The 27,636-nt window shown below is 40.2% G+C and overlaps 1 protein-coding gene across 3 annotated transcripts in view; it reads right to left on the bottom strand.

Moving 5' to 3' along the window:
* Positions 1 to 27,636, bottom strand: part of LOC124775037 (probable multidrug resistance-associated protein lethal(2)03659) — a 462,866-nt gene that overhangs the window by 274,501 nt on the left and 160,729 nt on the right. For all 3 annotated transcript variants that reach the window (XM_047249814.1, XM_047249815.1, XM_047249813.1), the window contains exon 8: positions 16,409 to 16,547. In XM_047249814.1, the coding sequence (XP_047105770.1) occupies positions 16,409 to 16,547 (139 nt within the window). The remainder of the gene's footprint in view (positions 1 to 16,408; positions 16,548 to 27,636) is intronic.

The following is a 27,636-nucleotide window of genomic DNA, read 5'->3' as shown; positions in this document are numbered from 1 at the left end:
AGGGGTAAGATAGATACAGCCTACAGGAAAATTAAAGAGACCTTTGGAGAAAAGAGAGCCACTTGTATGAATATCAAGAGCTCAGATGGAAACCCAGTTCTAAGCAAAGAAGGGAAAGCAGTAAGATGGAAGGAGTATATAGAGGGTCTATACAAGGGCGATGTACTTGAGGACAATATTATGGAAATGGAAGAGGATGTAGATGAAGATAAAATGGGAGACATGATACTGTGTGAAGAGTTTGACAGAGCAGTGAAAGACCTGAGTCGAAACAAGGCTCCGGGAGTAGACAACATTCCATTAGAACTACTGATGGCCTTGGGAGAGCCAGTCCTGACAAAATTCTACCATCTGGTGCGCAAGATGTATGAGGCAGGCGAAATACCCTCAGACTTCAAGAAGACTATAATAATTCCAATCCCAAAGAAAGCAGGTGTTGACAGATGTGAAAATTACCGAACAATCAGTTTAATAAGTCACAGCTGCAAAAGAGTAACACCGACCTCGGGGAAGATCAGTGTGGATTCCACAGAAATATTGGAACACATGAGGCAATACTGATCTTTCAACTTATCTTAGAAGAAAGATTAAGGAAAGGCAAACCTACATTTCTAGCATTTGTAGACTTGGAGACAGCTTTTCACAATGATGACTGGAATACTCTCTTTCAAATTCTGAAGGTGGGAGGGGTAAAATACAGGGAGCGAAAGTCTATTTACAATTTGTACAGAAACCAGATGGCAGTTATAAGAGTTGAAGGGCATGAAAGGGAAGCAGTGGTTGGGAATGGAGTGAGACAGGGTTGTAGCCTCTCCCCGATGTTATTCAATCTGTATATTGAGCAAGCAGTAAAGGAAACAAAAGTAAAATTCAGAGTAGGTATTAAAATCCATGGAGTAGAAATAAAAACTTTGAGGTTCACCGATGACATTGTAATTCTGTCAGAGACAGCAAAGGACTTGGAAGAGCAGTTGAACAGAATGGACAGTGTTTTTAAAGGAGGATATAAGCTGAACATCAACAAAAGCAAAATGAGGATAATGGAATGTAGTCAATTAAGTCAGGTGATGGTGAGGGAATTAGATTAGGAAATGAGACACTTAAAGTAGTAAGGGAGTTTTGCTATTTGGGGAGCAAAATAACTGATGATGGTCGAAGTAGAGAGGATATAAAATGTAGACTGGCAATGGCAAGGAAAGCATTTCTGAAGAAGAGAAATTTGTTAACATTGAGTATAGATTCAAGTGTCAGGAAATCATTTCTGAAAGTATTTGTATGGAGTGTAGCCAGGTACGGAAGTGAAACATGGACGATAAATAGTTTGGAGAAGAAGAGAATAGAAGCTTTCGAAATGTGGTGCTACAGAAGAATGCAGAAGATTAGATGGGTAGATCACATAACTAATGAGGAGGTATTGAATAGAATTGGGGAGAAGAGGAGTTTGTGGCACAACTTGACAAGAAGAAGGGACCGATTGATAGGACATGTTCTGAGGCATCAAGGGATCACAAATTTAGCATTGAAGGGCAGCGTGGAGGGTAAAAATCATAGAGGGAGACCAAGAGATGAATACACTAAGCAGATTCAGAAGGATATAGATTGCAGTAAGTACTGGGAGATGAAGAAGCTGGCACAGGATAGAGTAGCATGGAGAGCTGCATCAAACCAGTCTCAGGACTGAAGACCACAACAACAACAACAACAACAACAACAGATGTGTTCATCAAATAGAAGGCTGCGCAGTGCTGGAGTGGAAGAAGGCAAAGAGGTAGATAGGTGGAGGACAGATACTAGCAAAATTTGAGGCCAGGGAGGTTACGGGAATGTAAGATACACTGCAGGGAAAGTTCCCACCTGCACATTTCAGAAAAACTGGTGTTGATAGTAAGGTTCCAGATGGTGCAGACTGTGAAGCAGTTACTGAAGTGAAGTGCATTGTTTTTGGCAGAATGTTCAGCAACTGGATGGTCCAGCAGTCTCTTGTTCACAGTTTGTCAGTGGCCATTCATGTGGACAACAGGTTGTTAGTTGGCATACCCACGTAGAAAGAAGCAAAGAGGTTGCAGCATCCAAACCTACACAATATTGCAGTCCATGTCTATTCCACACTTGCTCTCAATCCACTGCCTCATGGTTTATATCCTTGCAATAGACCTAGATGCAAGACTGTCTCATCATACATCCACCCCATCACCATCTTCTTCAGTCTGGTCACAGGCATGCCCTACCTCATCAGAGGAAGGGGTAACTTTGAAACCAGCCATATGATATACAAACTATGCTGCAACCACTACGCTGCTTTCTACGTGGGTATGACTGCTAACAAGCCCATCTGTCTTTTCCTCAACCCACATTAGTTCGTGTCTTCACCCATCTATTCCCTTCCCTGCTCCCACTCCAGTACTACACGGCTTTCTATTCCACCAATGCACTCACTAGTCTGTTTTCCCCTCCACCACTTCTCTCTTTTTCCACTGTGCCTCCCCCCCCCCCCCCCCCTCGCCCCTGCCCCGTCCAAACCTCCCAACTGTACCTAGCAGCCCTACCCTTCCAAACCTCCCAACTGCACCTAGCAGACCTACCCTGTCCCCACCACATCTCCACATGCCTCCCCAAACACCACTACACCTCTCCCACACCTACCCTGCTATCCCTCTCCCTCTCTGCCCCATGCCTCCTCTTTACCCTATCTGTGTAAGATCACTGCTCCCATTAGGTGCAGTTGCTGTCTGCTGACTGGTTGCAGTGGCCAGAGACAGTGGTCATGTGTGTGTGAGTTGTGCTTACGTAAACATGTGTGTGCTCTCTACATTGAAAGCTTAAATATACAGCAGTCTTTTCATTGTTCCTGTTTGTGACTCAATGTTTCATCTATATAGTGAGTAGCAATGTACCCTATTCATAATACTGAAGTGTTAAAACAGGCAAATGATCACAAATTAGTAGTAAATGTAAGTCATAGAACAACAGTGTGACCCACAGCCAAACATAAGCAGAAGCATAAACAGGATGCAAAACAGTATGTAAAGAACTGTGTACAATGCACACAATGAGATGAATTAAGTCATCATCAGTGCATTTCACTGCAGACATTATTGGAGATCAGCAATCTGTTTGAGATGACTGGGCTGGACATCTTAGGTTCTTTTGGGCACTCACTAACAGGGAATCATTGTGTGTTCATGGTAACATGTAACTTTTTGTGCTTCTTTAAATGGTAACTATTTCAAAACAGTGATGCACACCATGGTTAACAATTGGTTCTTAAAGTTCAGTACACCAGACACCATGAATACAGACCAGGTACTAACTTCATATTCGAAGTTATAATGGAACTGGGTTGGTGTTATGCTTTTATTTTCTAGTATACAACATGATACCTACAATAAATTCAGAACACGATCCAGTAATTTTTGACAGATAATATTAATTTTTATTTTAATTTACATCCAAACAGACATTAAAGTATTATTTATTTATGTATGAATGTAAAAATATGTATAGAGAAGAGTCAATTTTGATGAAGTTAGTAATGCAAAAAAAAATTGTCAATCACAATTTATAATCTTGGAGAATGAAAAAAAAAGAACAGTAACATAAATTATTATTTACAACTTCTATAATAACATTACAGCAATCATAATGTTAATTATAGTAACCAAGTCAAAATTATTAACCGCACATGAGATTGTTTTTGTTTGTTGTATTGATCTTATTATTAAACACTATGTTTGTACAGTTAGGAGTATCTTTGTTCATTTTGGTTTTGGTGGGATTGAGTAGTTGTGAGTGTGGAGTAAGCTGTTTTGGTTTTGCGGCATACATATTTATTCGATAGATTTGTGTCATTTCAAGTTAATTTATATTGTGATTTTTCAAATGAGTTATTAAAGGTGGGGAAACTAACTGCACAAAGACTTGCAACATTTCATTTATAATATTAATACACATAAACAAACAAGCCTTTCTTCTTACAGCTGGAAATATACCTCAAGACATGCTGCACCAAGGAGGAACACTGAGTAATCTGAAGAAGAGAAAAAATTAGATATGGAAACCATTTCTAAAAAACCATTCAGGATAGTTATTTTCAATAAACATTTCAACATTTTCTCTTTTGTGAGATTCAGGTATTAAGAAGTACTTTAGAGATCAGACCACTGTTCTGGTGAGGTTTGCTGAATATTATTAAATCTTATTATTCTGAATGCTAATACAAAAGACGAGTTTAGTAGCAGATGAAGTAACTTTGTCATTTGTTATGAATTCATAAATTAAGAATAGGCATGTTACACCTGCAAGCAAGTGGCATAACAGAACGAATTCACAGGACAGTATGGGACATATTGAGTCACTGTGTCAGAAGTCATATTGATAAGTGGGATATGGTATTATTTTACCAAGTGGTAGCACACAATTCAAAAGTACATGAGAATACAGTACTTTAGTATGCACTAAGTCTTTGTAGTGATTGAAACATACCAAGGCATGTGCTCTTTACACACAACAAGCCTTTTCCCTGGGGCTTTGCGCATGTATGTATTCAACACATGTATTGCGCACAACTCCTCCTGTTCCACTCTGAGTCCGCCTCTTCTTCTCTCCATCTCCCTGTCCGCCTCATCCTCCCACCTCCATCTGTTTAGCACCTCCTCACCAGTCTCTCTCTCTCTCTTCATCTGCTCCTCCCTCTCTTTGTCTATGTCATCCACCCACTCTCTCTGATCTTATCTTCCTCCTCCCTTCCTCTATCAGTATCCTCCTACCCCTGTATCTCTTTGTCTCCTCCTTCCCCTCCACCTTTTCCATCTGTCCACAATTCCATACACCTTCCCACCTGTCTTCTCCACCTCTCTCTCCTTCCTCTTCCTTCTGTCCTCTCCTCCTGCCCCTCTCTCTGAACATTTCCTCCCCCCCTCCCTCTCTCTCTGGACATCTCCTGCTCCCCCTCTCTCTGTCTGTCCCCTTCTCCCCTCTCAATTTGTCCCTCTCCTCCCCCCCCCCCCCCCAAGTCCACCTTTTTCTTCTCCACTCTCTCTTAGCTCACCTCCTCCTCCACTCTCTCCCTATCCATCTCCGACCCACTTCTCTCTTTCACTCCCCTCCTTTCTCCATCACTCTGTCCAGCCCCTCCTTCTCCCTCTCTCAATATCCAAATCTTCCTCCAGCCTCTCTCTGTCATTCCCTCCTCTATCCATCTCAATCTCCCCTAGCTGTGCCCATCCACATGTGTAGCCCTTGCAAAACATGTTAATAAAGCAGCTCCATACTACTCTCCCTATGCATCTCTTGTGAAGGGTAACCTACATTTCAGAGACTGATGTATTTCCTGGCATGCAAAGAGAGTTTGATAAAGCAGTCCAATACTACTCTAACACTCTTTGCCCACATATGTATTCAAGTCATATATTTTGCACATCTCCTTCACATCTAAATCTACATCATACTCCACAAGCCACCTAATGGTGTGTGCCAGAGGGCACTTTCGGCACTACTATCTGATCCCTCCAATCCTGTTCCACTCCCGAATAGCGTGTGGGAAGAATGATTGTTGGTAAGCCTCTATATTGGCTCTAAGTTCTTGAATTTTCTTCTCGTGGTCAATAAGTGAGATGTATGTGGGGGGAAGCAATATATTGTCTGACTCCACCTGAAAAATGCTGTCCTGAAATTTCAGTATTAAATCTCTCCATTAAGCACATAACTTCTCTTGTAATGTCTGCCAGTGTTTAGCACCTTTGTAATGCTCTCTCAGCAGTTAAATAATCCCATGATGAAATGCATATCTTTTCACTGGATCTTCTCTATTTCCTCTATCAGTCCTACCTGATAGGGATCCCAGATAGATGAGCAATACTCAAGAATAGGGCAAACAAGAACCTTATAAGTACCTTCTTTCATGGATGAGTTACATTTCTTTAAGATTCTTCCGGTGAATCTGAGTCTGGTATCTGCTTTTTCCACTATCTGTTTTATGTGGTAATTCCACTTAAGGTCACTCTGGATAGTTATGCCTAGATATTTTATGGCAGATGCTGTCTCCAGCTGTTTGTCATCAATAGTGTAGCTGTACAGTAGTGGATTTCTTTTCCTATGTGTGCGCAATATGTTAAATTTATTTACATTCAGGGTCAACTCCCAGAGCTTGCATCATTCTGCAATTCCCTGCAGATTGTTCTGCAAATTCTTACTATCTTCTGGCTTTGCCACTTTAGCATAGACAACTGAATCATCTGCAATTAGCCTTAAAGAGCATCCGACACTTTCTACTAGATATTTATATATATTGTAAACAGCAACTTGCTGTGTTCCTCCATGAGGTCCACAGCACAGTGGACAATGGCACACAGGTTGTTGCCACTTTCCTTGATTTCAGTAAGGCATTTGACACTGTCCCACATTGCGATTTAATGAAAAGATACAAGCTTATGGTGTATTGAAACAGACTTGTGATTGGATTCAAGACTTTCTTGGAGACAGAACTCAACATGTCACTCTTAACAGAACAAAATCGATAGTTTTACAGGATCTCTGTTTGCGAAATCCTTATTGATTTTTACAGAGCAGATGTTCATTTTCTAAAAACATCATAATTCTTGAGCATAAAACATGATCCATAATTCTACAACAGACTGAACGTCAACAATACAGGTCCATAATTGTGTGTCTTATGGCCTTTCTTAAAAACAGGAATGACAAGTGCTTTTCTCCAGTTGTTTGGTACCTTTCTTTGCTCAAGTGATTTACAATAAATTACTGCTAGAAGGGGAGCAAGTTCTTTTGCACAATCTTCATAGTATCTTATAGGTATCTCACCTAGTCCTAAAGCCTTTCCACTACTTAGCGATTGTTCGAGGGTGGTTTGAAAAGTTCACGGAATGGAATAGAAAAAAAGTACTTACATCACTGAAACTTTTTTATTTTTCAATGTAGTCTCCTTGTAGATTAATGCACTTGGTCCAACAATGTTCCAGTGCCTTGATCCCATCTCGAAAATGAGTTTCCTCCAGGCCTGCAAAATAATTGTCAACTCCAGCTATCAATTCTTCGTTTGAAGTGAATCTTCATCCACCAAGAAAAAATTTCAGTTTTGGGAAGAGACAGAAGTCTGAAGGAGCCATATCAGGTGAATAAGGTGGATGTGGTACCAGTTCATACCTTAGTTCATGTAATTTTGCTGTGGCACCGGCACTTGCTTTTGATCCAGATGTACTTTTCATTTCTAATTCTTCAGTTAAAATGCGATATACCCTACCAGATGACATCTGGCATGCATGAGCAATTTCATGCACTTTCAATTGGTGACCCATCATGACTACTTTGTGCACTTTTGCAATGATTTCTGGAGTAGTGACATATCTTGGCTGACCACTGTAGTGGCATATCTTGGCTGACCACTGCATGGATCATCTCTAAGCACTCCCGAACAAATTTAAATTCATTTGTCCACTTGGAAACAGTTGAGTATGAAGGAGCAGAGTTGCCCAATGTATTCTGGAAATTGGCATGAATGTCCTTTGCTGTCATACCTTTCTTTACTGTGTATTTAATCACTGCTTGACTCTCGATTTTTTCCATCTTTGCAAATCATTATATGGGAACAACAACAGAGCCACGTCACCACCACAGCTCTCTTCCAAGAGCACTGATGTGGCACATATTTGCAGTCAACAGTCCAATGAATATCACATGAACAACTTGTTGTGCTAGCACTGACCTCTTGTGATGATTCCAAGAACTTTTCAAACCACCAACATAGCTACTTTTCAATTCTGTGATCAGTTATCTCAATATCTGCCATTTTGACATTCATACGATGACAAAGGATGGACAGTGTTACGATCTTCCGTGGTGAAAAAACTTTGGAGGACCGAATTCAGTATTTCATCCTTCTCTCTGTTATCTTCCATTTCAGTGCTGGTGTGGTTGCTGAGAGAATGAATAGTCCATTTTCACCCACTTACTGATTTTATATATGACCAAAATCTCTTACGAGTTTTTAGTCAGGTCAGTTGACAACGTCTTATTTCCAAAATCATTGAACGCTTCTCTCATTGCTCTCCTTATGCTCTTTTTCACTTTGTTCAGCTTTTGTTTGTCAGCTATGTTTTTACTTCTCTTGAATCTGAGATGAACTGCTCTTTGTTTATGTAGTGCTTTTCTAACACCGCTATTAAACCATGTCAGATCTTTCCCATCGCTTTAAATCTTACTCGGAACATACTTGTCTAGGGTATATGCCTTTGAAGTTTTTCCATTTGTTCTCCACATCTTTGTCATCATCATCAAATATTTGATGCTGACTACTGAGATATTCCGAAATTTGTATCCTGTCACCCTTGCTGAGCAAATATATCTTCCTACCTTTCTTAACACTCCTTGTAGGACCCCTCATCATAGATGCTGTCACAGCCTCATGATCACTGATAACTTCCTCTATGATAACTGATTCGATAAGTTCAGGTCTGCTTGTTGCCAGGAAGTCTAAGACATTATGCTCAGAAGTTGGTTCTCTAACTATTCGCTCAAGGTAATTTTCGGACAAGACATCCAAAACAATGCCACACAAATCCCTGTCTCTGGCACCAGTTTTAATGGCATAACACTCCCAATCTATACCTGGCAAGTTGAAGTCACCCCCTTTTACAACGGCATGATCAGGAAAATTACTAGTGATATTCTGCAAGCTCTGTCTGAAGCACTCTACAATTACAGATCGTGACCCAGGTGGTCTATAAAAGCATCCAATCACCATTTTTGACGATTCTTTGATACTCAGTTTCACACAGGTTAATTCACATTCGGAATCCACAATAACCTTGCCAGAATTTATGGAATTTTTTACTGGGATAAACACGCCACCACCATTGGTGACTAACCTATCCTTATGATAAATATTCCAATCTGAACTTAGGATTTCTTTGTCATTGACGTCTGGTTTCAACCAGCTTTCTGTTCCCAATACTATCCGTGCATTATAATCTTCATTAAGCAAAACTAATTCTGGGACCTTTACTAAAATCATATTAATCTTTTCTATCTCTGATCTATGAGGACCAAGATTCTCTGAGGCCACTGTGGATGATTTAACAGGCAAATCAACTTTGATCCCATGGGAGGGGTTGTATAACTTAAAAAACCTCATGTGCATGCCACATGTGCTCCACTACCCTAGTAGCCACTTCCTGCATGTAGTGCACACCTGACCTATTAAGGGGAAACCTACAATTCTGCATCCAATAGCAGAGGTCGAGAAATTTGCATCTGATAGTGTCGCAGAGTCATCTGGGCCTCTGGTTTAGACCTTCTAAGTGATGTTTAATTTTTTCAAAGTTTCTACTTTCAGGTTGTCTTTTTTGTACTTCAGCAACATCTTTCTTCAAACATGAAATAAGTTCTAGTACTCTCTTCATGACTTCAATATTTCCAACCAATCTTAAAGAACAAAATCTGAAAGGAAACATGAAAAGCCCAGTGATATTTGAGACAGTTGCCCTCCGTGAAGGAAAATCCTTCATAAAGTACCGTATCACCCAAAGAAACTCACGAACATTCCAACCATTCACTACTTGAACAAAGTAAGCAAATGCCATAACTAAGCATTTGTGGCTGATTATCTTCTTCATTGATAAGAAACGCTTGTAAATCATGCAACATCTTCAAGTTCGCATTTGGTGCATCCACTGAAATTTCAATTATATTCTTAGGCGGCAAATTCATACCATTCCGATACTTGACTGTAAATCAGAAGATGTAGCAGAATTCAAAAAGATATACATTAAATATCTTGTAGATTCTGGCTGGTTCTGTTGATCCCAGAAATGAAGCACCAAATCCATCTGTACCTTTTGGACAACTTTTATTAAACTCTCATCACATTACATACAAAACAATTCAACTTTCCTAACTTTGTTAGCTATGAGATTCTGGGAATGAAGGCAAAGTCTATAAGTAATTCTATATGACAACTTATCCTTAAGTAAGCAAATTTTCTGGCAATCATGCTGTTAGGAAACATAATTTTGAATAAGTCTGTTGTGTTTCCAGAACTTCTTACTGAAGAATAAAATATAACTTTATTCATAGCCCATATAATTTCAGATATTACGTTCTCACCAGTAACTAAAAATACTTCAATGACTTTGTTTTGAAACTTTCTTCAACTGAAGTTCTAGCAGGAGCAAGTGCTGGTAATTTGTTACTGCCATTCAAATCCTGTTTAGAGTAAACTTGTGACTGAGCTGGCATTGTTTTTACTACAGCATAAGACAACTTATTTCATTGCCTTGAAACTAATGAATGAACCAATGCTGAATGTCTCTTTCCTCTTTCACGTGTTTGTATGCATGAAACACCACTGGTGCTAACCTCAGTCACATTTGCACAAAATGCTTGACAGATGCAAAGTTATAGTCCACGAATGGCACTAATATGGTGTGGGAAATGTTTGGCTAGTGATAAATTTATTTTACTCTGATCATCCTTAACACCTTTAAAATGAATTTAAAATTACAATAGTTTTATATCAACTATTAAAAATCTTTAAGGAAATGTCTTTCCAAAAAATATAGGGATTAAAGAGATTTAAACAGAAGTGGGAGTTGATAGAATTAAGGAAACAGCTGTTCTAACTGATAATCCCTGAGCAACACATAAGATGGCAGCACCATCAAGGGCAGAGCTACAATTTTACATCATTTCCATTAGGTGTATACAACATATATACCTCAACAAAGCCACACCAACAAATTTCTTCATCCACACTTGCCTTTCAAGATTGCAAACTGCACTAAAACAGCTTTGCTAACATGGCTTGCACAGATGGGCAATTATGCCCCCTATATATAACAAAGTCTTAAGACTTCTGATGAGTCTTTACATATAATTTTTATTAAATAAACAGCTGGATACAACAATTTTGGTGGTGGCTCTAACCTGCACCTCACTGACATACAAAACAAAATTCATGGCTGCCCACTCAGCTTCATTACTTTTTCATTACTTTCATGACCACCAATCCATTTTCATTACATTTTCATTACTTTCTTAGCCTGTAGACATCCTACAAAACATATATTGCACACATCTCCACCTCTTCCTGCTCTGTCTCTCTGTCCATCTCATCTTTTCATCTCCTCCACCACACTCTCTCTATTTCTCTATTTCTTCCTCCTCCCTCTCTTGTCCATATCCTCTGGCCCTTCCCTCTGACCATATTTCCCTCCCCCTCTCTCTGTTTACATCCTCCAAACCCTCTCTCTGACCATCTCCTTCTCATCCTCTCTGTACAACTCCTCCTCCCTCCCCCTGTGTTACATCTCCTCCTCTTCTCTCACTGTACATTCCACTTTTCTGTATTCCTCTTCTCCTCTCTCTCCCTCTCTCTCTCTCTCTCTCTCTCTCTCTCTCTCTCTCTGTTCATTTCTTACTGTCCTTATTTCTTTCCATCTCATTCTACCCCTTCCATCTGACATATTTCCCCCCCACCCCCAATCTCCCTCTGTCCTTTTCTTCCTCCCCTCTCACAATGCCCATTTCCTCCTGCTCCCATCTTCTTACATGCACCTTCTCCAGCTCCCTCTCCTATTCCTCTCCTCCTTCACACCTCTGAAACAGGGAGTTATGAACAGAATTATATTCTTATTATGGCTAACTGTGGATCTGAACAGATGTGTTAAGGGACAGCTGAAATGGTGAATTAGGATTCGGGTATTGCACAGGCAAAACTAGACCTTTAACACACGAATGGTTGTGGCATGACTTTTGCATGCCATTGCTGACAGTATAGGCAACAGCACTCAAACAGAATCAGTGCAACTACAGAGAGCCTTGTGCAATCCAGTGCAGTGGCAACTAACTCCGGGAAAGTTTCTGGCAGGGCTATGCCAGGCAAAGACCAAGGTACAAACTCTGCTGGAACTATCTGAGCTTCCAGAAGGAAATATAATGTTATAGCACAATCACCTTGCAACAGTGGAGGTTATCACTGCCCACATCTGGCTCCATGTACTAACACGGTTACCTGCAGCAAGCACCAACAGCAGATATGAATGCTGTGTGATACAGTTGTATGAACTGAAGTGTGAAACTTTATGGAAATTTGTACATCTGAAAACAAACAAGATTCTGTTAGTTATGCCAGATAGGAAGCCCCATGCACTCATAGCAGCAGATGAGCTGGGCCAATACCAGAGAGTGCAGACTGTGATATACTCCTCCACAGTGGACCAAACTATCATGGGCACATGCAAAATGGAACTATTCCTTGGTAGAGAGAAATGGACACGTGCCCAAGCACATCTTTGCAACACATGATTGAAATTATGGAATGGAGTGATACTGCCAAATGGATCACTGTGTGACATATCAGGACAGACTTTTCTGCTACCAATTACAATATCAAGGTCTACAACTCTGAACCCAATGTGTCTTCTGTTGCATCTATCCAATAATACTTTTGAAATCTTGCTAGCACAGTACCTAATCTATATGAATGCTACCACTGATCCTGCCACACATAGTTCTCTCAACAAGCTACTAGCAGCACAAGGTGGGCAATATTGTTCCACCACATTCAGTAGTACTGGAGAAGGTATCAGTACACAGTCATCAGCACACCATCAGCAAAGAGCCATCTGCTCACCATATTTCCCAGTTTATTACCTACCAACTGAATGGATCAACCACATAATTTAACCAAAGTTATGGAGCATTCTGCTTGTACCTGTCACCATATGGTGTGTAATGGAACGTGTAGGTAAAAGGACAGACAGTGTGTAAAGTATAAATAGTGGTGTAAGGAAGAAGAACACACAGTGCATAAAAGGTAAATAGCGATTTTAATAGTTCACAGGTTCAGCAGAAGTGTAGAATTCAGAGGACTGAAGGAAAGGAGGAGTGTTGAAGACAGAGCTTCAGGCAGCCCATAACAATCAGACAAGTGTTTGTGGGTCAGACACTTACAGAATTCTGCAGCTAGGTCTGAATAATGCAGCACAGCATATGGCAATATAGTATTCTGTCATCAGTGGCTGATGCTGTAGCTATGTAGTGTAACACAAAGTGCATAGTTCAGAATAACACAGGAGCCTGTCACAACAAACACAATTGCATGGAGTATAAAGGCTCCCAGCTCAGCTTCATTCCTGCAGCATGGCGACTTTGGTCAGGGCACCTGCCTTAGATAAAATGTACAACTAAACTCCTCCAACTCATCAAGCAGCATCACCAACTATACTCTGTTTAAAGCTAAACTCTGTCCGAAGAGGTCTTAGTAATAAACCTGATGTAAACATACACAAATGCAATGATTGGTCAGCAGCCACAGCTCTCATACACTGGTGTTGTTCTGCTCTTGGAAGTAGGTCCAACCTACGTATTAGTTATCTTATTACTATGCCACTGTAAATGAAACTTTAAGACATTTGGATGTACTAACAGCCATCAATGTTTTCCTTAATCATATTGTAGCAATGTAATTTTTTCTTGAAGAATCCTGTACAGTCACAGTCTCTGAAAGTGGAACTTGTGCTCTGATTGTTTAGCTGCCCATATATACTGCAAAAATGGATGACACTGCTTCCTGTTTCATAGTGGAACATGTGTGGAACACAGTAAATGGGAAGAAACAAGTTGTTCTTAATGTTTTTCACAAGATTACAGACAAAAATCAGCTTTGACATTTTTTGGGAAACAGTATGTAATAAATATGAGGCTTTACAAATCCCATGTGTGGCATAATCAGTAGCATCGTAGATTGATAACCCTATTGGTCAGTGGGTGGTGGTACGAATCTCATTGAGATCTACTATGTTTTTTGTTCTGTTTGAATATCTAAATCTTTTAAACATGAAATATATCAGATATATGCTAATTAACTCATACTTAACCATCATAGTTTCAAGCAAAATGCATGTCTTCTAGTTTCTAATTGCATATCACATGCAAAATTCTGGCTGTCATTGCAATTACACATTCTTAATTATTTATATTTTACAAAAGATTGTTAAAGATTTTGAAGTTAAGAAAACATTACACAATTAAACTTTTTGGAGAAAAAATGAAAAACAAAATACTCTTTGTTTGAATATTGCCATTGTTTTGTAGGGTAGATGTGATCTCACCCAAGGCAGAGTGATAAGTGTCATAGAAATGTGGAAAAAAATAATTTTCATGGTGTTGAGCACACCGTACGTGCTCCATTTTTGCAGTTCTCACCCTAACACTGCAATCTGAATCCTAAAGAATTGATCTGGAGCCAAGCTAAGAGATTTGTGCAAGAAATAAAAGAACATTAAGCTGCCAAATGTACTGGAACTAATGCATGAAGCTTTGTGATGAACACAGAAGTACTGAAACGTACAGTATTCCTGAGAGTTCAATATGGAAGGAGTTCAAAGGTTACCAGATGACTGACTGTAATATCTTCAGTGGCTTCAATATTTAACTATGTGGTGAAATCCCAGCAGTGTGCTTTTACATCACACATAGCTCATGCAGAAAAATTACTCTTGTTGAAGTTAGCAATTTTCATCACCCTTGTTTTTAATTACAGTATTATGTTAGCTAAGATTGAGAGCATGTTATGTTTTCCATCAGGTCACCTAACAAGTGTATTGCCTGAGTTTTACCATTATTTCCTTCTGTTCAAAAATTAAATGACATTCAAGGCTGTATTGTTCTCTGCCTATCTCTTTTTACATGTTTACTATAATTGTTTGCATCACTGCAAGTCAGTTGGACCAGGTGGCTCACCAGTCCCGTCCAAGTTAAATGTGGTGGTGAAGCTGTTGTCCCATATTATCACTGTGTCGATATATGCATAACGCATAGCATAAACCATGTCCTCATTATCGTACTTGACTGTAGTCTATACAGTTTGGCTTCTGCTCCAAATGAAACGAAATCCAATGAGGTTCCAGCAAACATGGAAGAAGAAATAGTGTAACGTTTACATGACACATATACAGAGTATAGCTGGAACTGCTGAACTACAAATCATTAGCAAGCCCCGATTGTTACAAGCTTTGAATTGCACCCACCAAGGCAAGACCGGGGTGCACTCAGCCCTTGTAGTAGGAGGAGGAGATTAGTGTTTAACATACTCAGCACTTTTGAGGCCAATTGAGGAGCTATTCGAACGAGAAGTAGCAGCTCTGATCAGAAAAACTGATAACATCTGAGACAGCAGTATGACCACAAGAAGCCTCTGTATCTGCATCCAGTGATGCCAACTGGCTGAGGGTGACACAGCAGCTGGTCAGTACATCAGGCCTTCCAAGGTCTGTTCTGATGGAGAGGAGAGGCAAGACTGCCCAGTGGGTTCTATCACCTGATTCCCCCGCCAGTCTCTGAGGGTGGGTTTGACATGAGATCTGTGCATTTATCATCACCACACAGAACACAGGCAGTTCTCAACTGTCACCCTGATTGACATTAGTCACTTAACTGACAAGGCAAACTGCATCAGTAAAGTCACCATCTGCTGCAAGCAACTTTGTAACTAGGTTTGAACTTTCAGAGATTTATATTCCTTTGCTTTACATAGACAACTTATTTAAAAATGCTTTGAACCAGAACTGCAGATCACAGATTATATCGAAATAATAAATGCAGAGTCAACATAGAAATTATTTTTACATAAATAAATGTGAAGAATGAAAGTACTGGCATCAAATAATAATGTCCAAGGTCTTTGAATATATATATATATATCTGTGTGTGTGTGTGTGTGTGTGTGTGTGTGTGTGTGTGTGTGTGTGTGCAAGATGTTTAGTTATAAACTCTGTGTAACATTTTTACTGAATGTGTGTGCATAACAAGTATGTTAATTATTTTATATGTATTTTTCCTAAAGAATATTTTTTGAGACAACAAACAGCAATCAAAGTGTACAAAATATGCTTGCATTTTTGTCTGAAATTTAACATAATGAAAAATATGTTTGAGTGCATAATGGATTAAACCTGATTTTTTTAGTTAGCTTATCAGAGTGCTGCCACCATTTCAATCTATTGTCAACTTGATAACCAATTACTTTACACATTAACTTTCATCAAATAAGTGTTTCAATCTATTATCAACGTGAGGACCAATTATTTTACACATTAAATTTCATCTAGTACTTGGTCGACAGTATCTTTTTCAGAGACACAAAAAGAGTTGTTATTCTTTTGTACTATTTAAGATAAATTTTTTGTAAGATTAAAGAATGAAACTGTTTGTTGTAGACTAATTACCAGCCTCTCCAACTCGCTGTGTCTGACATGGCTGAGTTTCTGTCTTTGATCAGAACCCTTCTATCATTGGCAAAAATAACAAATGTTTAAAGACTTTTAATGATATAGTTAAATGACAGGAGTGGACCAATTATCAAACCTTTGGAGACATACTGAGTATTATCACTAACCTTGTCAGGAGTTACATTTTCTCCAAGCATAACAAATATTATAATGCTGAAAAATGTTGACAGTCGAGTAACAAACATGCCCATTGACAGAGTGACAGCTCGAATGTATTGCATAATCCTTATAGCATTCATTTCCTTCCTGAAAAACAATTAAATGCAAATTCAAAGAACATGGATGCTAAATGGAAATTCAAAGAACATTCATGCTACAAGATATAATGAAAATGCATTAAACTGTTTATAATTACTTCACTAAACACAGTTTGGTGACGAAATTCCAAAATAAAACACATACATTACAGAATGAATGGGAAAGTGTTCTGTTATGTTAAATGGTATTTAGGTACTTCACACACTGAAAAAATGTTGCTCATATAATCAGATTTTAATACACAATAAACATAATCTCCACAAATCAGAAAACACCATGTCATCTGTATGGCAAAATACAGCACAAGAATATTGGGCTGAGGAGAACCAGGTGATGAAGAATGCGGCAGAAGTTTTTGAGGTTCTGGAGAATGTGCATAGAGTGTCATCAATGAATGTAAACCATGTGAGGAGTTTGGGATTCTGGGAGGTTAGGAAGGAATCCTATAGATTAGAGGTAGTCAACCCATTTTATCTACTGCCCAGTTTTGTATCTCTATTAGCAGTCAAATTTCCTAACTGCCCAATGATTCCACAGTAATGGTGATCTGTATGGTATGTAAGTAACTTTACTTTATAAAATTTGTAACCAGAGTTACAGCAAATTAAAGCATGTACTAATAATTACTTACCAAATACTTTAAGTAATAATTTTATGGAAACCTAATCAAAATGTTTCTAAAACCTCTATCGCCCACAGGCCACTGTGAACACTGGAATGCCCACTAGGGGGCAGCAAGGATTGGGTTGACTACCTCTGCTCTACATGGTCCACAGATATGTTGCATAGGGTGGTCCCATGTGGATGCCCATTTCTGTACCCTGGATTTGTTTGTAGACGATGCATTTAACGGTGAAGTAGTTTGAGTGAGAATATAGCTGGTCATGGTGAGCAGGAAGGAGGTTGTCAGTTTGTAGTCACTCAGGCATGGAGAGAGGTAGTATTCAATAGCAGCAAGGCCATGGGCATTAGGGGTGTTAGTGTACAGGGAGGTGGCCTCAACAGTGAAGGGCAGGGGGCTATGTGGTAAAGGAACAGGAACTTTGGAGAGTCAGTGGAGGAAATGGTTGGTGTCTTTTACATAAGAGGGTAGGTTGGCCCATGATAGCAGAGGTTCTCTCAGTGAGAGCATAGTAACTGGCCACAATGGAGCATCCTTGGTGGTTGGGTTTATGAACTTAAGCAAGCATGTAGAAGGTAGGGCTGAGGGGAGTGGCATGGGTGAGGAGAGAGATAAACTCGGGAGAGCTTCTGGGATGGACCTAAGGATTTGAAGAGAGACCAGAGATCCTGTTTGATTTCTGGAATGAAGTCACTGTAACAGGGTTGGTAGGTGGATGAATCTGACAGCTGGCAGAGTCCTCCCACCAGGTAATCCCTGCAGTTCAAAACCATAGTATTGGAGCCTTTGTTGACAGGTAGGATTATAATGTTGGGATCAGTTTTTAAGCAATGGATTGTGGTTCTGTCTCCAGATGTAAGGGTAGCTTCCATGTTGCGAGATTTTGTGGATGATGGTGGGGCAAGGTCTGAGGTTGAGAAATTCTGGAATGTTAACAGGGAGTGATTCTTGGGCAGCGAAGGTGGTTCACAGTTAGATGGAGGAGTGAACTGAGTCAGACAGAGTGCAACATTGGCTTTTAGTTGAATCTGATTGATAGGGTTGGTTTTCACTGTGGGGATTGTGGGAAGGAGAGAAGGTCTTTAGTAAGACCAGTGGGGCAAAAGGCAAAGCCTTTGGAAATAGCTGATACTTCTGTGGAACAAAAGCTTTAGGGGGAAAGGTTCATGATTATGTTCTGGGTCTGTATAAGTTCTAGATTTTGTACGGTGGGGGGAAGGAGTTTCTGAGATGTGGTAAATGTAGTAGGTCAGTGAGGCAGGGTTTATCAGCTATGAGGGGATTTGGGGGATGTTTGGAGGCTAATGTAGACACAGAGGATAGTGGTAATCCAAGGTGGGAGTAGGAGGTGAAGAGGTTGGAGAGTTTTTTGAGGTGACATTGTGCATCCTGCTCTAGTTCCCAGAGGCAAGAGTTTCATTGTGAGACACGGATCCAGGAAGTTGGGATTGCAGAGTTGGAGAATTTTACAGATAGGGAGGAAATATTGTAGGGAGGTTTGGGTCTCATTACATGTTTTTGCAGAATTAAGTTGTTGAGGGCTATGGGCTGACTGGATTTGAAGAGAGATAGAGGTTACTGTGGAAGGAGCGGTTGTAATGAGAGAGGGGTAATTTGATGGGAAGACCATTTTGGGGTATTTTGCTGATTTAGACAACAACAAAGTAGTGTGTGGGACTGGTCTCTGGCTAGGGATAAGGAAACTTTTCTGTATTAGTGCATATGGAAGGAGCAAGGATCCACGTGGAGACAAAATGCATAAAAATACATAAATTATGTAAACACATGAGCAGAAAGACTCATAAAAATATGTGAAATACTTGAAAATACATGGGAAAAGTCATAAAATGGATGTAACGGATGAATTATGGGGAAAATAGGTGAAACCTGAGGGATTGGTGCTAGCAGTGAATTGTGGAAATGAACTGTGAAAACACAATGAGATCAAAGAGAAAAATAAATAACAAGATGATAATGTGGGATGTGGGATGCTGGTCAGTGGGTGGACATGTAACAAGGAAGGGGACAAAAAAAATGGTTCAAATGGCTCTGAGCACTATGGGACTTAACTGCTGAGGTCATCAGTCCCCTAGAACTTAGAACTACTTAAACCTAACTAACCTAAGGACATCACACACGTCCATGCCCGAGGCAGGATTCGAACCTACGACCGTAGCGGTCACACGGTTCCAGACTGTAGTGCCTAGAACCGCTTGGCCACCCCGGGCTGGCAAGGAAGGGGACAGCAGATTTAAATGGAAAGGGGCTGCAGGTTGGTAGTTAGGATTCAACAAGTTAGTGTAGCACAGGAAGGTATAGAAAATAACATGGAAAATACACGAGAGTGTGGCAGGAAGAGTGATAAATTGGAAGGTCTAGGGTTAATTATATCAGTGGGAATAATGCGGGACATGATATGCTACGCCAGCGATCACAGTGGTCACATAGAAATGTGTTGTACATGGACAAGAGAGTTGAAACAGTGTGACTTGTGAGTCAGAGCACGTGAGATTCAGAGAGTGACATGTACAACACAGGAAAGAATAGAAAGAAAAGGATGGTCACTGAATAAACTAATGCATTAGAGAATAGTAACTAAAGTAAACAGCACTGGGTTGCAGGATGGAAGAAAAGCTGCTACGAAAATTCAGGAAATGCAAAATCCAGGATGGAATAATGAAATTATTATGAAAAGGACAGATTGCTACTCACTATGTAGAGGAGATGTTGAGTCACATACAAGCACACCAGAATGACTGCTGTACATCCTAGTTTTTGACCGAAAGGTGTTATATGTGGTAAGGTCTTATGGGACCAAACTACTTAGGTCACCGTCCCTAAGCCTACACACTACTTAATCTAACTTAAACTAACTTACGCTATGGGCAACACACACACCCATTCCCAAGGGAGGAATCGCACCTTCAACGGGGCCAGCCGCACAGACCATGACAAAGTGCCTCAGACTGTGTGGCTAACCCCGCAGCGACCAAAAGGCCTTCTTCTAAAGTACAAAACAAACTCATTCATGGAAGCACAACTCACACACACATATGACCATTGTCTCTGGCTACTGAGGCCAGATTGTGAGCAACTGCACCTGAAGGGAGAAACAATCTGTGGGTGGTAAGGTTAAGGAGGAGGGCTGGGATGGGGAGGCACATGGATAGTAGGGCAGGAGTGGAGGATGGTGTGGTACTGCTTGTGGGAGCATCCAGGAATGTGGTGGGGACAGGTTAGAGACACTTGGTGCATTAGGGATATTTGAGGGAGGGGGAGGAGAGAGGAAAAGCGAAAAGCAGGGGAGGGGAAAAAATACTAGTGGTTGCGTTGTTGGAATAGAAGGCTGTGTAGTGCTGGCAGCATGCAGGAGTGTGGTGGGGACCGGGTAGACCAAAATTGGTTGCAGTCAGGAGGTCTGAGGGGGGAGTAGGGGTGGGTGGTTGGATATAGAGGAAAAGGAGAGAAATAGAGAAGAGGAAAAAAGACTACTGGGTGCATTGGTGAAACACAAGGCTATGTAGTGCCAGAGTGAGAGCAGGAATGGGGATAGGTGCGTGAAGGGCAGGAATTAGTGAAGGGTCAGTCCAGTGGGATTACAGGAACATAGGATATATTGCGGGGAAAGTCCCCACCTGCACTGTTCAGAAAAGCCAGTGTAGATAGGAGGTATCCAGGTTGCACAGGCTGTGCAATCATTGAAGGGAAGCATGTTGTGTTGGACAGTATGTTCACCTACTGGATCGTCCAGCTGACTCTTGGCCACAGTCATAGATGGCCATTCATGCGGACAGATGGCTCGTTGGTTGTCATGACCACGTAAAGAAAATTATGGACACTGAGTAAAGTAATGCATTAGAGAATAGTAACATTGCATCTGCAATGACAAGCAGTTGCTCTCCAAATATACTAAGCGTCTCATTGAGGCTTTCACAGACCAAAATTACTGTCCCAACCTTGTAGAGAAACAGATCCCCTGTGCTTTATCTCTTCAGTCACCTACCACAGTCCCACTGTCTGGCCACAAGGGAGCACTCCCCTCATGACTCAGTACCACACAGCACTGAACCACGTTCTCTGCCAGGGTTTTGACTATCTCTTGTTGTGCTCCTAACACAGTAGTATTCCCCACCCACAAAACCTATGTGATATCCTTGTCTGTCCCTACTCTATCCCTGTTCCCAACCCATTCCCAAATGTCTCATGTCCCTTGCAACAGACCTAGATGTAATAACTGTCCTCTACATTCTCCCATCACCACCTACTCCAGTCCAGTCACAGATATCACCTATTTCATCAAAAGCAGGACAGCAGTGAATGCAGTCATGTTATCAACTAATTAAGCTGTAATCAGTATGCTGCTCTCTGTGTGGTTATGACGAACAACAAGCCGTCTGTCCACATGAATGGCCACTGACAAACTGTGACCATGAGGCAAATAGACCATTCAGTTGTTGAATATTATGACCAACACAATGTGCTTCACTTTAATGACTGCTGCACAGCCTGCTCCATCTGGATCCTACCTAACAACACTAGCTTTTCTGAACTGTGCAGGTGGGAAACCTACCTGCAATATATCCTACATTCCTGTAACCACCAGTCCTCAACCTTTGCTAGCTCCTGCCCTTCACCCACCAATCCCTTTCCCTGCTCCCACTCACCTTTCTATTTGACAGATGCATCCACTAATCTCTTTGCCCTCCTCTATTTCTCATCTTTTCCACTCTCCTACCCCATCCCCACCCTGTCAAACCTCCAGATTGGCTCTAGCAGCCTTGTCCCCACCATATCCCTGCATGCTCCCACTAGGAGAACTACACCCTCCCACACCCCCACCCTGCTATTACTCCTCCTCCCTCCTTTAACTTCCTCCTTACCCACACTACCCACAGTTGCCTGCAGCCCAACCTTAGTGGCCACAGACAGTGGTCATATGTATGTGAGTTGTGTTTGTGAGAATGTGTCTGTGTTTTCTAGTTTAGAAGACCTTTTGACTGAAAGATCAGATGCATAGCAGTCTTTTTGTTGTGCCTGTCTGCACCTCAACATCTCCTCTATAGGATAACTAGCAAACTATCCTATTCATAAGAATGTCGTTATCCCATCCTGGATTTTCCACTGTTTGTACAAGCTGGCACACAAAATTTGTTGGATTCTTTTCAAAATTGTCAAAGGTTTATGAGATACATATTTTTGTGTTTGCTTTTGGTAAAAATTCAATGAATGAATGATCCATACTGCACAAAGCTTTATCAAAGATAGCACTTCATGTGAACTGTACCATGTTATTTCTCCTGCTGTGCCTATGATACCAGTTATATCATACTTTCTTGAGTCTTCATTTGCAGTTAGAGTTTTTGGATGTCCTTCACTAGGATCATCATCAAGAGAAGCATGGCCATGGTTCAATTAGGTTACGAATTTAAAAATTTTGAAAGTAAAGATGTTGGCTCCTTATACACTTTCACCAATTTTTAAAACAATTATGTGTGCATTAACAACACAAAATACAGAATTTTATTGCAATAATGTATTCTAGTTCATCAATATCAATAAAAGGCACATGCTTACTTTGAGAAGCCATATAAACAGAACTATTCTGCAAAACAAACTGACACTCTAATTATGTTACTACAGAATATGCACCAACATAATAAACACATAATTTCATCATCATCAAGCTGCCTTTCTGCCTGGCCAAGAACTTTTCACCTTAGCTGTATATACAACAAGTAATTAATTCCTTAATATAAGAACAACATTTGATTCTGAAAATATTGTCACTTTGTAACCTGAGTCAAACCAAAATCTGAAAGCAGGATCATCAGTAAAGTACAACACATAGCACTGAAAGCAAGATTATTATGAACACTAACATACAGACAGAACAGAAGTGAACTCTGACAGTGAATGCTGCTACCTATACTAAGATAAAATACTCCATAATATGCAAACATTACAAATATAAGAAATTGATAAACTTACAAAAGTTGTAAATACTGCATAAAAAATAATTGCTTAGGTCAGATCTGAGCTGGTGACAGGCTGCACAGCTGTTTCAGACATTCTCATTGCAGCTGACTACAGCTCCCTGAATCTAGATCTTGTCAGTGGTTGTCTATATGGCAGCACTGGTGAATCATTGTGTTCTGGTCATTTTGTCACATCCTCTGCATTATGATGAACCTTTTTTGCTGAACCTTCACAGTCATTGAGAAGATCTTAAGTTTCCTTGAGTAAGAAGCTCTCATTGTTGATCTGTGTCTCATGATAAAAATCCATGCCAAGTCTCCTGGGCTTCATCTCACAGGCTAGTGTTTCACGTTATAGCACTCTCGATCCCTCTCCTGCAACCTCAGGGACCATATACAAGCCAGTTGTCTTGCTCCTTCAAACCTGGTGGTGTAGTGTTTAACACAGCCATCCTGAGTATCTTCTGATTGAAAGGAGAATAGTGTATCCACTGTCATTTTGGCCTCTTGATCATGGAACAGATGGAACAGTGTGAGGCCTCTAGCATCTTGCTTCACTGTGTTATATGCTAATGTCACAGGAGAAGTATTGTATCCCAATCTCACTGTTTAACATTAATGTACATCAACATAACATCTGCCGACAACTTATTAATACATTCCGTGAGGCCATTTATCTGTGAGTGATATGCGGCCGTCATCCTCTGTGTGATCTTGCAACATGAAATTACCTCTGACACTAATCTCAGTTGTGTGGTACAACTGACCAATGGCTCATGTTGATTACATATTGTATTTGATGATACACACAAAATAATCAGTGCTTGATATATACAAATACTCCAAGTACCCGATGCACTAAGGCAACCAGATCACACAATACACAGACATTTTTCTGAAATCACATAAATTTTAGCTTTCAAATAAAGAGATTGTAAAATATTATCTTATTTATACTCAGATAAAAAATTTGTGTTCAAACAATGAATCTAATATAAATATTATTATTGTAATTATTTTTCAAATAACATAATTATTTTTCATATTTTCCATTTGAAATTATTGACATTACTATTATTTCTACAATTCACGGTAGGTAACAATTTGAAAACATTTTTAAAAATAATAATTAATCATATATACATTTATCTGAAAATAAAAATTGATACTCTATAAAATCACTGTGCTGTGAGTTATCGTATCTCTAGTCTTCTTGATGTATCATATTTTGGTATGTGTTAAAAGTTGAGTGGTAGTAGTAGTCTGGAATCTACTCTGTTCTGTTGTAAGAAGTAGTATGTTCTTGGTGTGAAGAAAGACTTGTTAGTTGAATTCGTATGATGAAGCTGCAACTGAAAATGTCAGACTGCTGCAAAGAAGAATAAAACTGAGTGGAACAACTGCCACTTTTATTATATACAGGTATACAGGATTGATATTCAAAACAGAGATTAGACATGACTGTGTTACTGCAACCAATAGCAAGCAGTAACTTCTTTTAGACAACAGAAACCCCCCCCCATGAACCATGGACCTTGCCGTTGGTAGGGAGGCTTGCGTGCCTCAACGATACAGATAGCCGTACCGTAGGTGCAACCACAACAGAGGGGTAGCTGTTGAGAGGCCAGACAAATGTGTGGTTCCTGAAGAGGGGCAGCAGCCTTTTCAGTAGTTGCAGGGGCAACAGTCTGGATGATGGACTGATCTGGCCTTGTAACATAACCAAAACGGCCTTGCTGTGCTGGTACTGCGAACGGTTGATAGCAAGGGGAAACTACAGCCGTAACTTTTCCCGAGGGCATGCAGCTTTACTGTATGGTTAAATGATGATGGCGTCCTCTTGGGTAAAATATTCCGGAGGTAAAATAGTCCCCCATTCAGCTCTCAGGGCAGGGACTACTCAGGAGGATGTCGTTATCAGGAGAAAGAAAACTGGTGTTCTACGGATCGGAGTGTGGAATGTCAGATCCCTTAATCGGGCAGGTGGGTTAGAAAATTTAAAAAGGGAAATGGATAGGTTAAAGTTAGATATAGTGGGAATTAGTGAAGTTCGGTGGCAGGAGGAACAAGACTTTTGGTCAGGCGAATACAGGGTTATAAATACAAATTCAAATAGGGGTAATGCAGGAGTAGGTTTAATAATGAATAAAAAATAGGAGTGACGGTAAGCTACTACAAACAGCATAGTGAACGCATTATTGTGGCCAAGATATACACGAACCCCATGCCTACCAAAGTAGTACAAGTTTATATGCCAACTAGCTCTGCAGATGACGAAGAAATTGAAGAAATGTATGATGAAATAAAAGAAATTATTCAGATAGTGAAGGGAGATGAAAATTTAATAGTCATGGGTGACTGGAATTCGGTAGTAGGAAAAGGGAGAGAAGGAAATGTAGTAGGTGAATATGGATTGGGGGGAAGAAATGAAAGAGGAAGCCGCCTGGTAGAATTTTGCACAGAGCACAACTTAATCATAGCTAACACTTGGTTCAAGAATCATAAAAGAAGGTTGTATACATGGAAAAAGCGTGGAGATACAGACAGGTTTCAGATAGATGGTACGACAGAGATTAAGGAACCAGGTTTTAAATTGTAAGACATATACAGGGGCAGATGTGGACTCTGACCACAATCTATTGGTTATGAACTGTAGATTAAAACTGAAGAAACTGCAAAAAGGTGGGAATTTAAGGAGATGGGACCTGGATAAACTGAAAGAACAAGAGGTTGTACAGAGTTTCAAGGAGAGCATAAGGGAACAATTGACAGGAATGGGGGAAAGAAATACAGTAGAAGAAGAATGGGTAGCTTTGAGGGATGAACTAGTGAAGGCAGCACAGGATAAAGTAGGTAAAAAAACGAGGGCTGCTAGAAATCCTTGGTTAACAGAAGAAATACTGAACTTAATTGATGAAAGGAGAAAATATAAAAATGCAGTAAATGAAGCAGGCAAAAAGGAATACAAACATCTCAAAAATGAGATCGAAAGGAAGTGCAAAATGGCTAAGCAGGGATGGCTAGAGGACAAATTTAAGGATGTAGAGGCTTGTCTCACCAGGGGTAAGATAGATACTGCCTACAGGAAAATTAAAGAGACCTTTGGAGAAAAGAGAACCACTTGTATGAATATCAAGAGCTCAGATGGAAACCCAGTTCTAAGCAAAGAAGGGAAAGCAGAAAGGTGGAAGGAGTATATAGAGGGTCCATACAAGGGCGATGTACTTGAGGACAATATTATGGAAATGGAAGAGGATGTAGATGATGATGAAATGGGAGATATGATACTGCATGAAGAGTTTGACAGAGCACTGAAAGACCTGAGTCGAAACAAGGCTCCGGGAGTAGACAACATTCCATTAGAACTACTGACAGCCTTGGGAGAGCCAGTCCTGACAAAATTCTACCATCTGGTGAGCAAGATATATGAGACAGGCGAAATACCCTCAGACTTCAAGAAGAATATAATAATTCCAATCCCAAAGAACGCAGGTGTTGACAGATGAGAAAATTACCGAACTATCAGTTTAATAAGTCACGGGTGCAAAACATAAACTCGAATTCTTTACAGACGAATGGAAAAACTAGTAGAAGCCGACCTCGGGGAAGATCAGGTTGGATTCCGTAGAAATATTGGAACACATGAGGCAATACTGACCCTACGACTTATCTTAGAAGCTAGATTAAGGAAGGGCAATCCTACGTTTCTAGCATTTGTAGACTTAGAGAAAGCTTTTGACAATGTTGACTGGAATACTCTCTTTCAAATTCTGAAGGTGGCAGGGGTAAAATACAGGGAGCGAATGGTTATTTACAATTTGTACAGAAACCAGATGGCAGTTATAAGAGTTGAGGGACATGAAAGGGAAGCAGTGGTTGGGAAGGGAGTGAGACAGGGTTGTAGTCTCTCCCCGATGTTATTCAATCTGTATATTGAGCAAGCAGTGAAGGAAACAAAAGAAAAATTCGGAGTAGGTATTAAAATCCATGGAGAAGAAATAAAAACTTTGAGGTTCACCGATGACATTGTAATTCTGTCAGAGACAGCAAAGGACTTGGAAGAGCAGTTGAACGGAATGGATAGTGTCTTGAAAGGAGGATATAAGATGAACATCAACAAAAGCAAAACGAGGATAATGGAATGTAGTCGAATTAAGTCGGGTGATGCTGAGGGAATTAGATTAGGAAATGAGACACTTAAAGTAGTAAAGGAGTTTTGCTATTTGGGGAGCAAAATAACTGATGATGGTCAAAGTACAGAGGATATAAAATGTAGACTGGCAATGGCAAGGAAAATGTTTCTGAAGAAGAGAAATTTGTTAATATCGAGTATAGATTTAAGTGTCAGGAAGTTGTTTCTGAAAGTATTTCTATGGAGTGTAACCATGTATGGAAGTGAAACATGGACAATAAATAGCTTGGACAAGAAGAGAATAGAAGCTTTCGAAATGTGATGCTACAGAAGAATGCTGAAGATTAG

This window comes from Schistocerca piceifrons, chromosome 2, assembly GCF_021461385.2.
Source record: "Schistocerca piceifrons isolate TAMUIC-IGC-003096 chromosome 2, iqSchPice1.1, whole genome shotgun sequence".
Classification (NCBI taxonomy): Eukaryota; Metazoa; Arthropoda; class Insecta; order Orthoptera; family Acrididae; genus Schistocerca; species Schistocerca piceifrons.
This window is presented reverse-complemented; position numbering and strand designations above follow the sequence as displayed.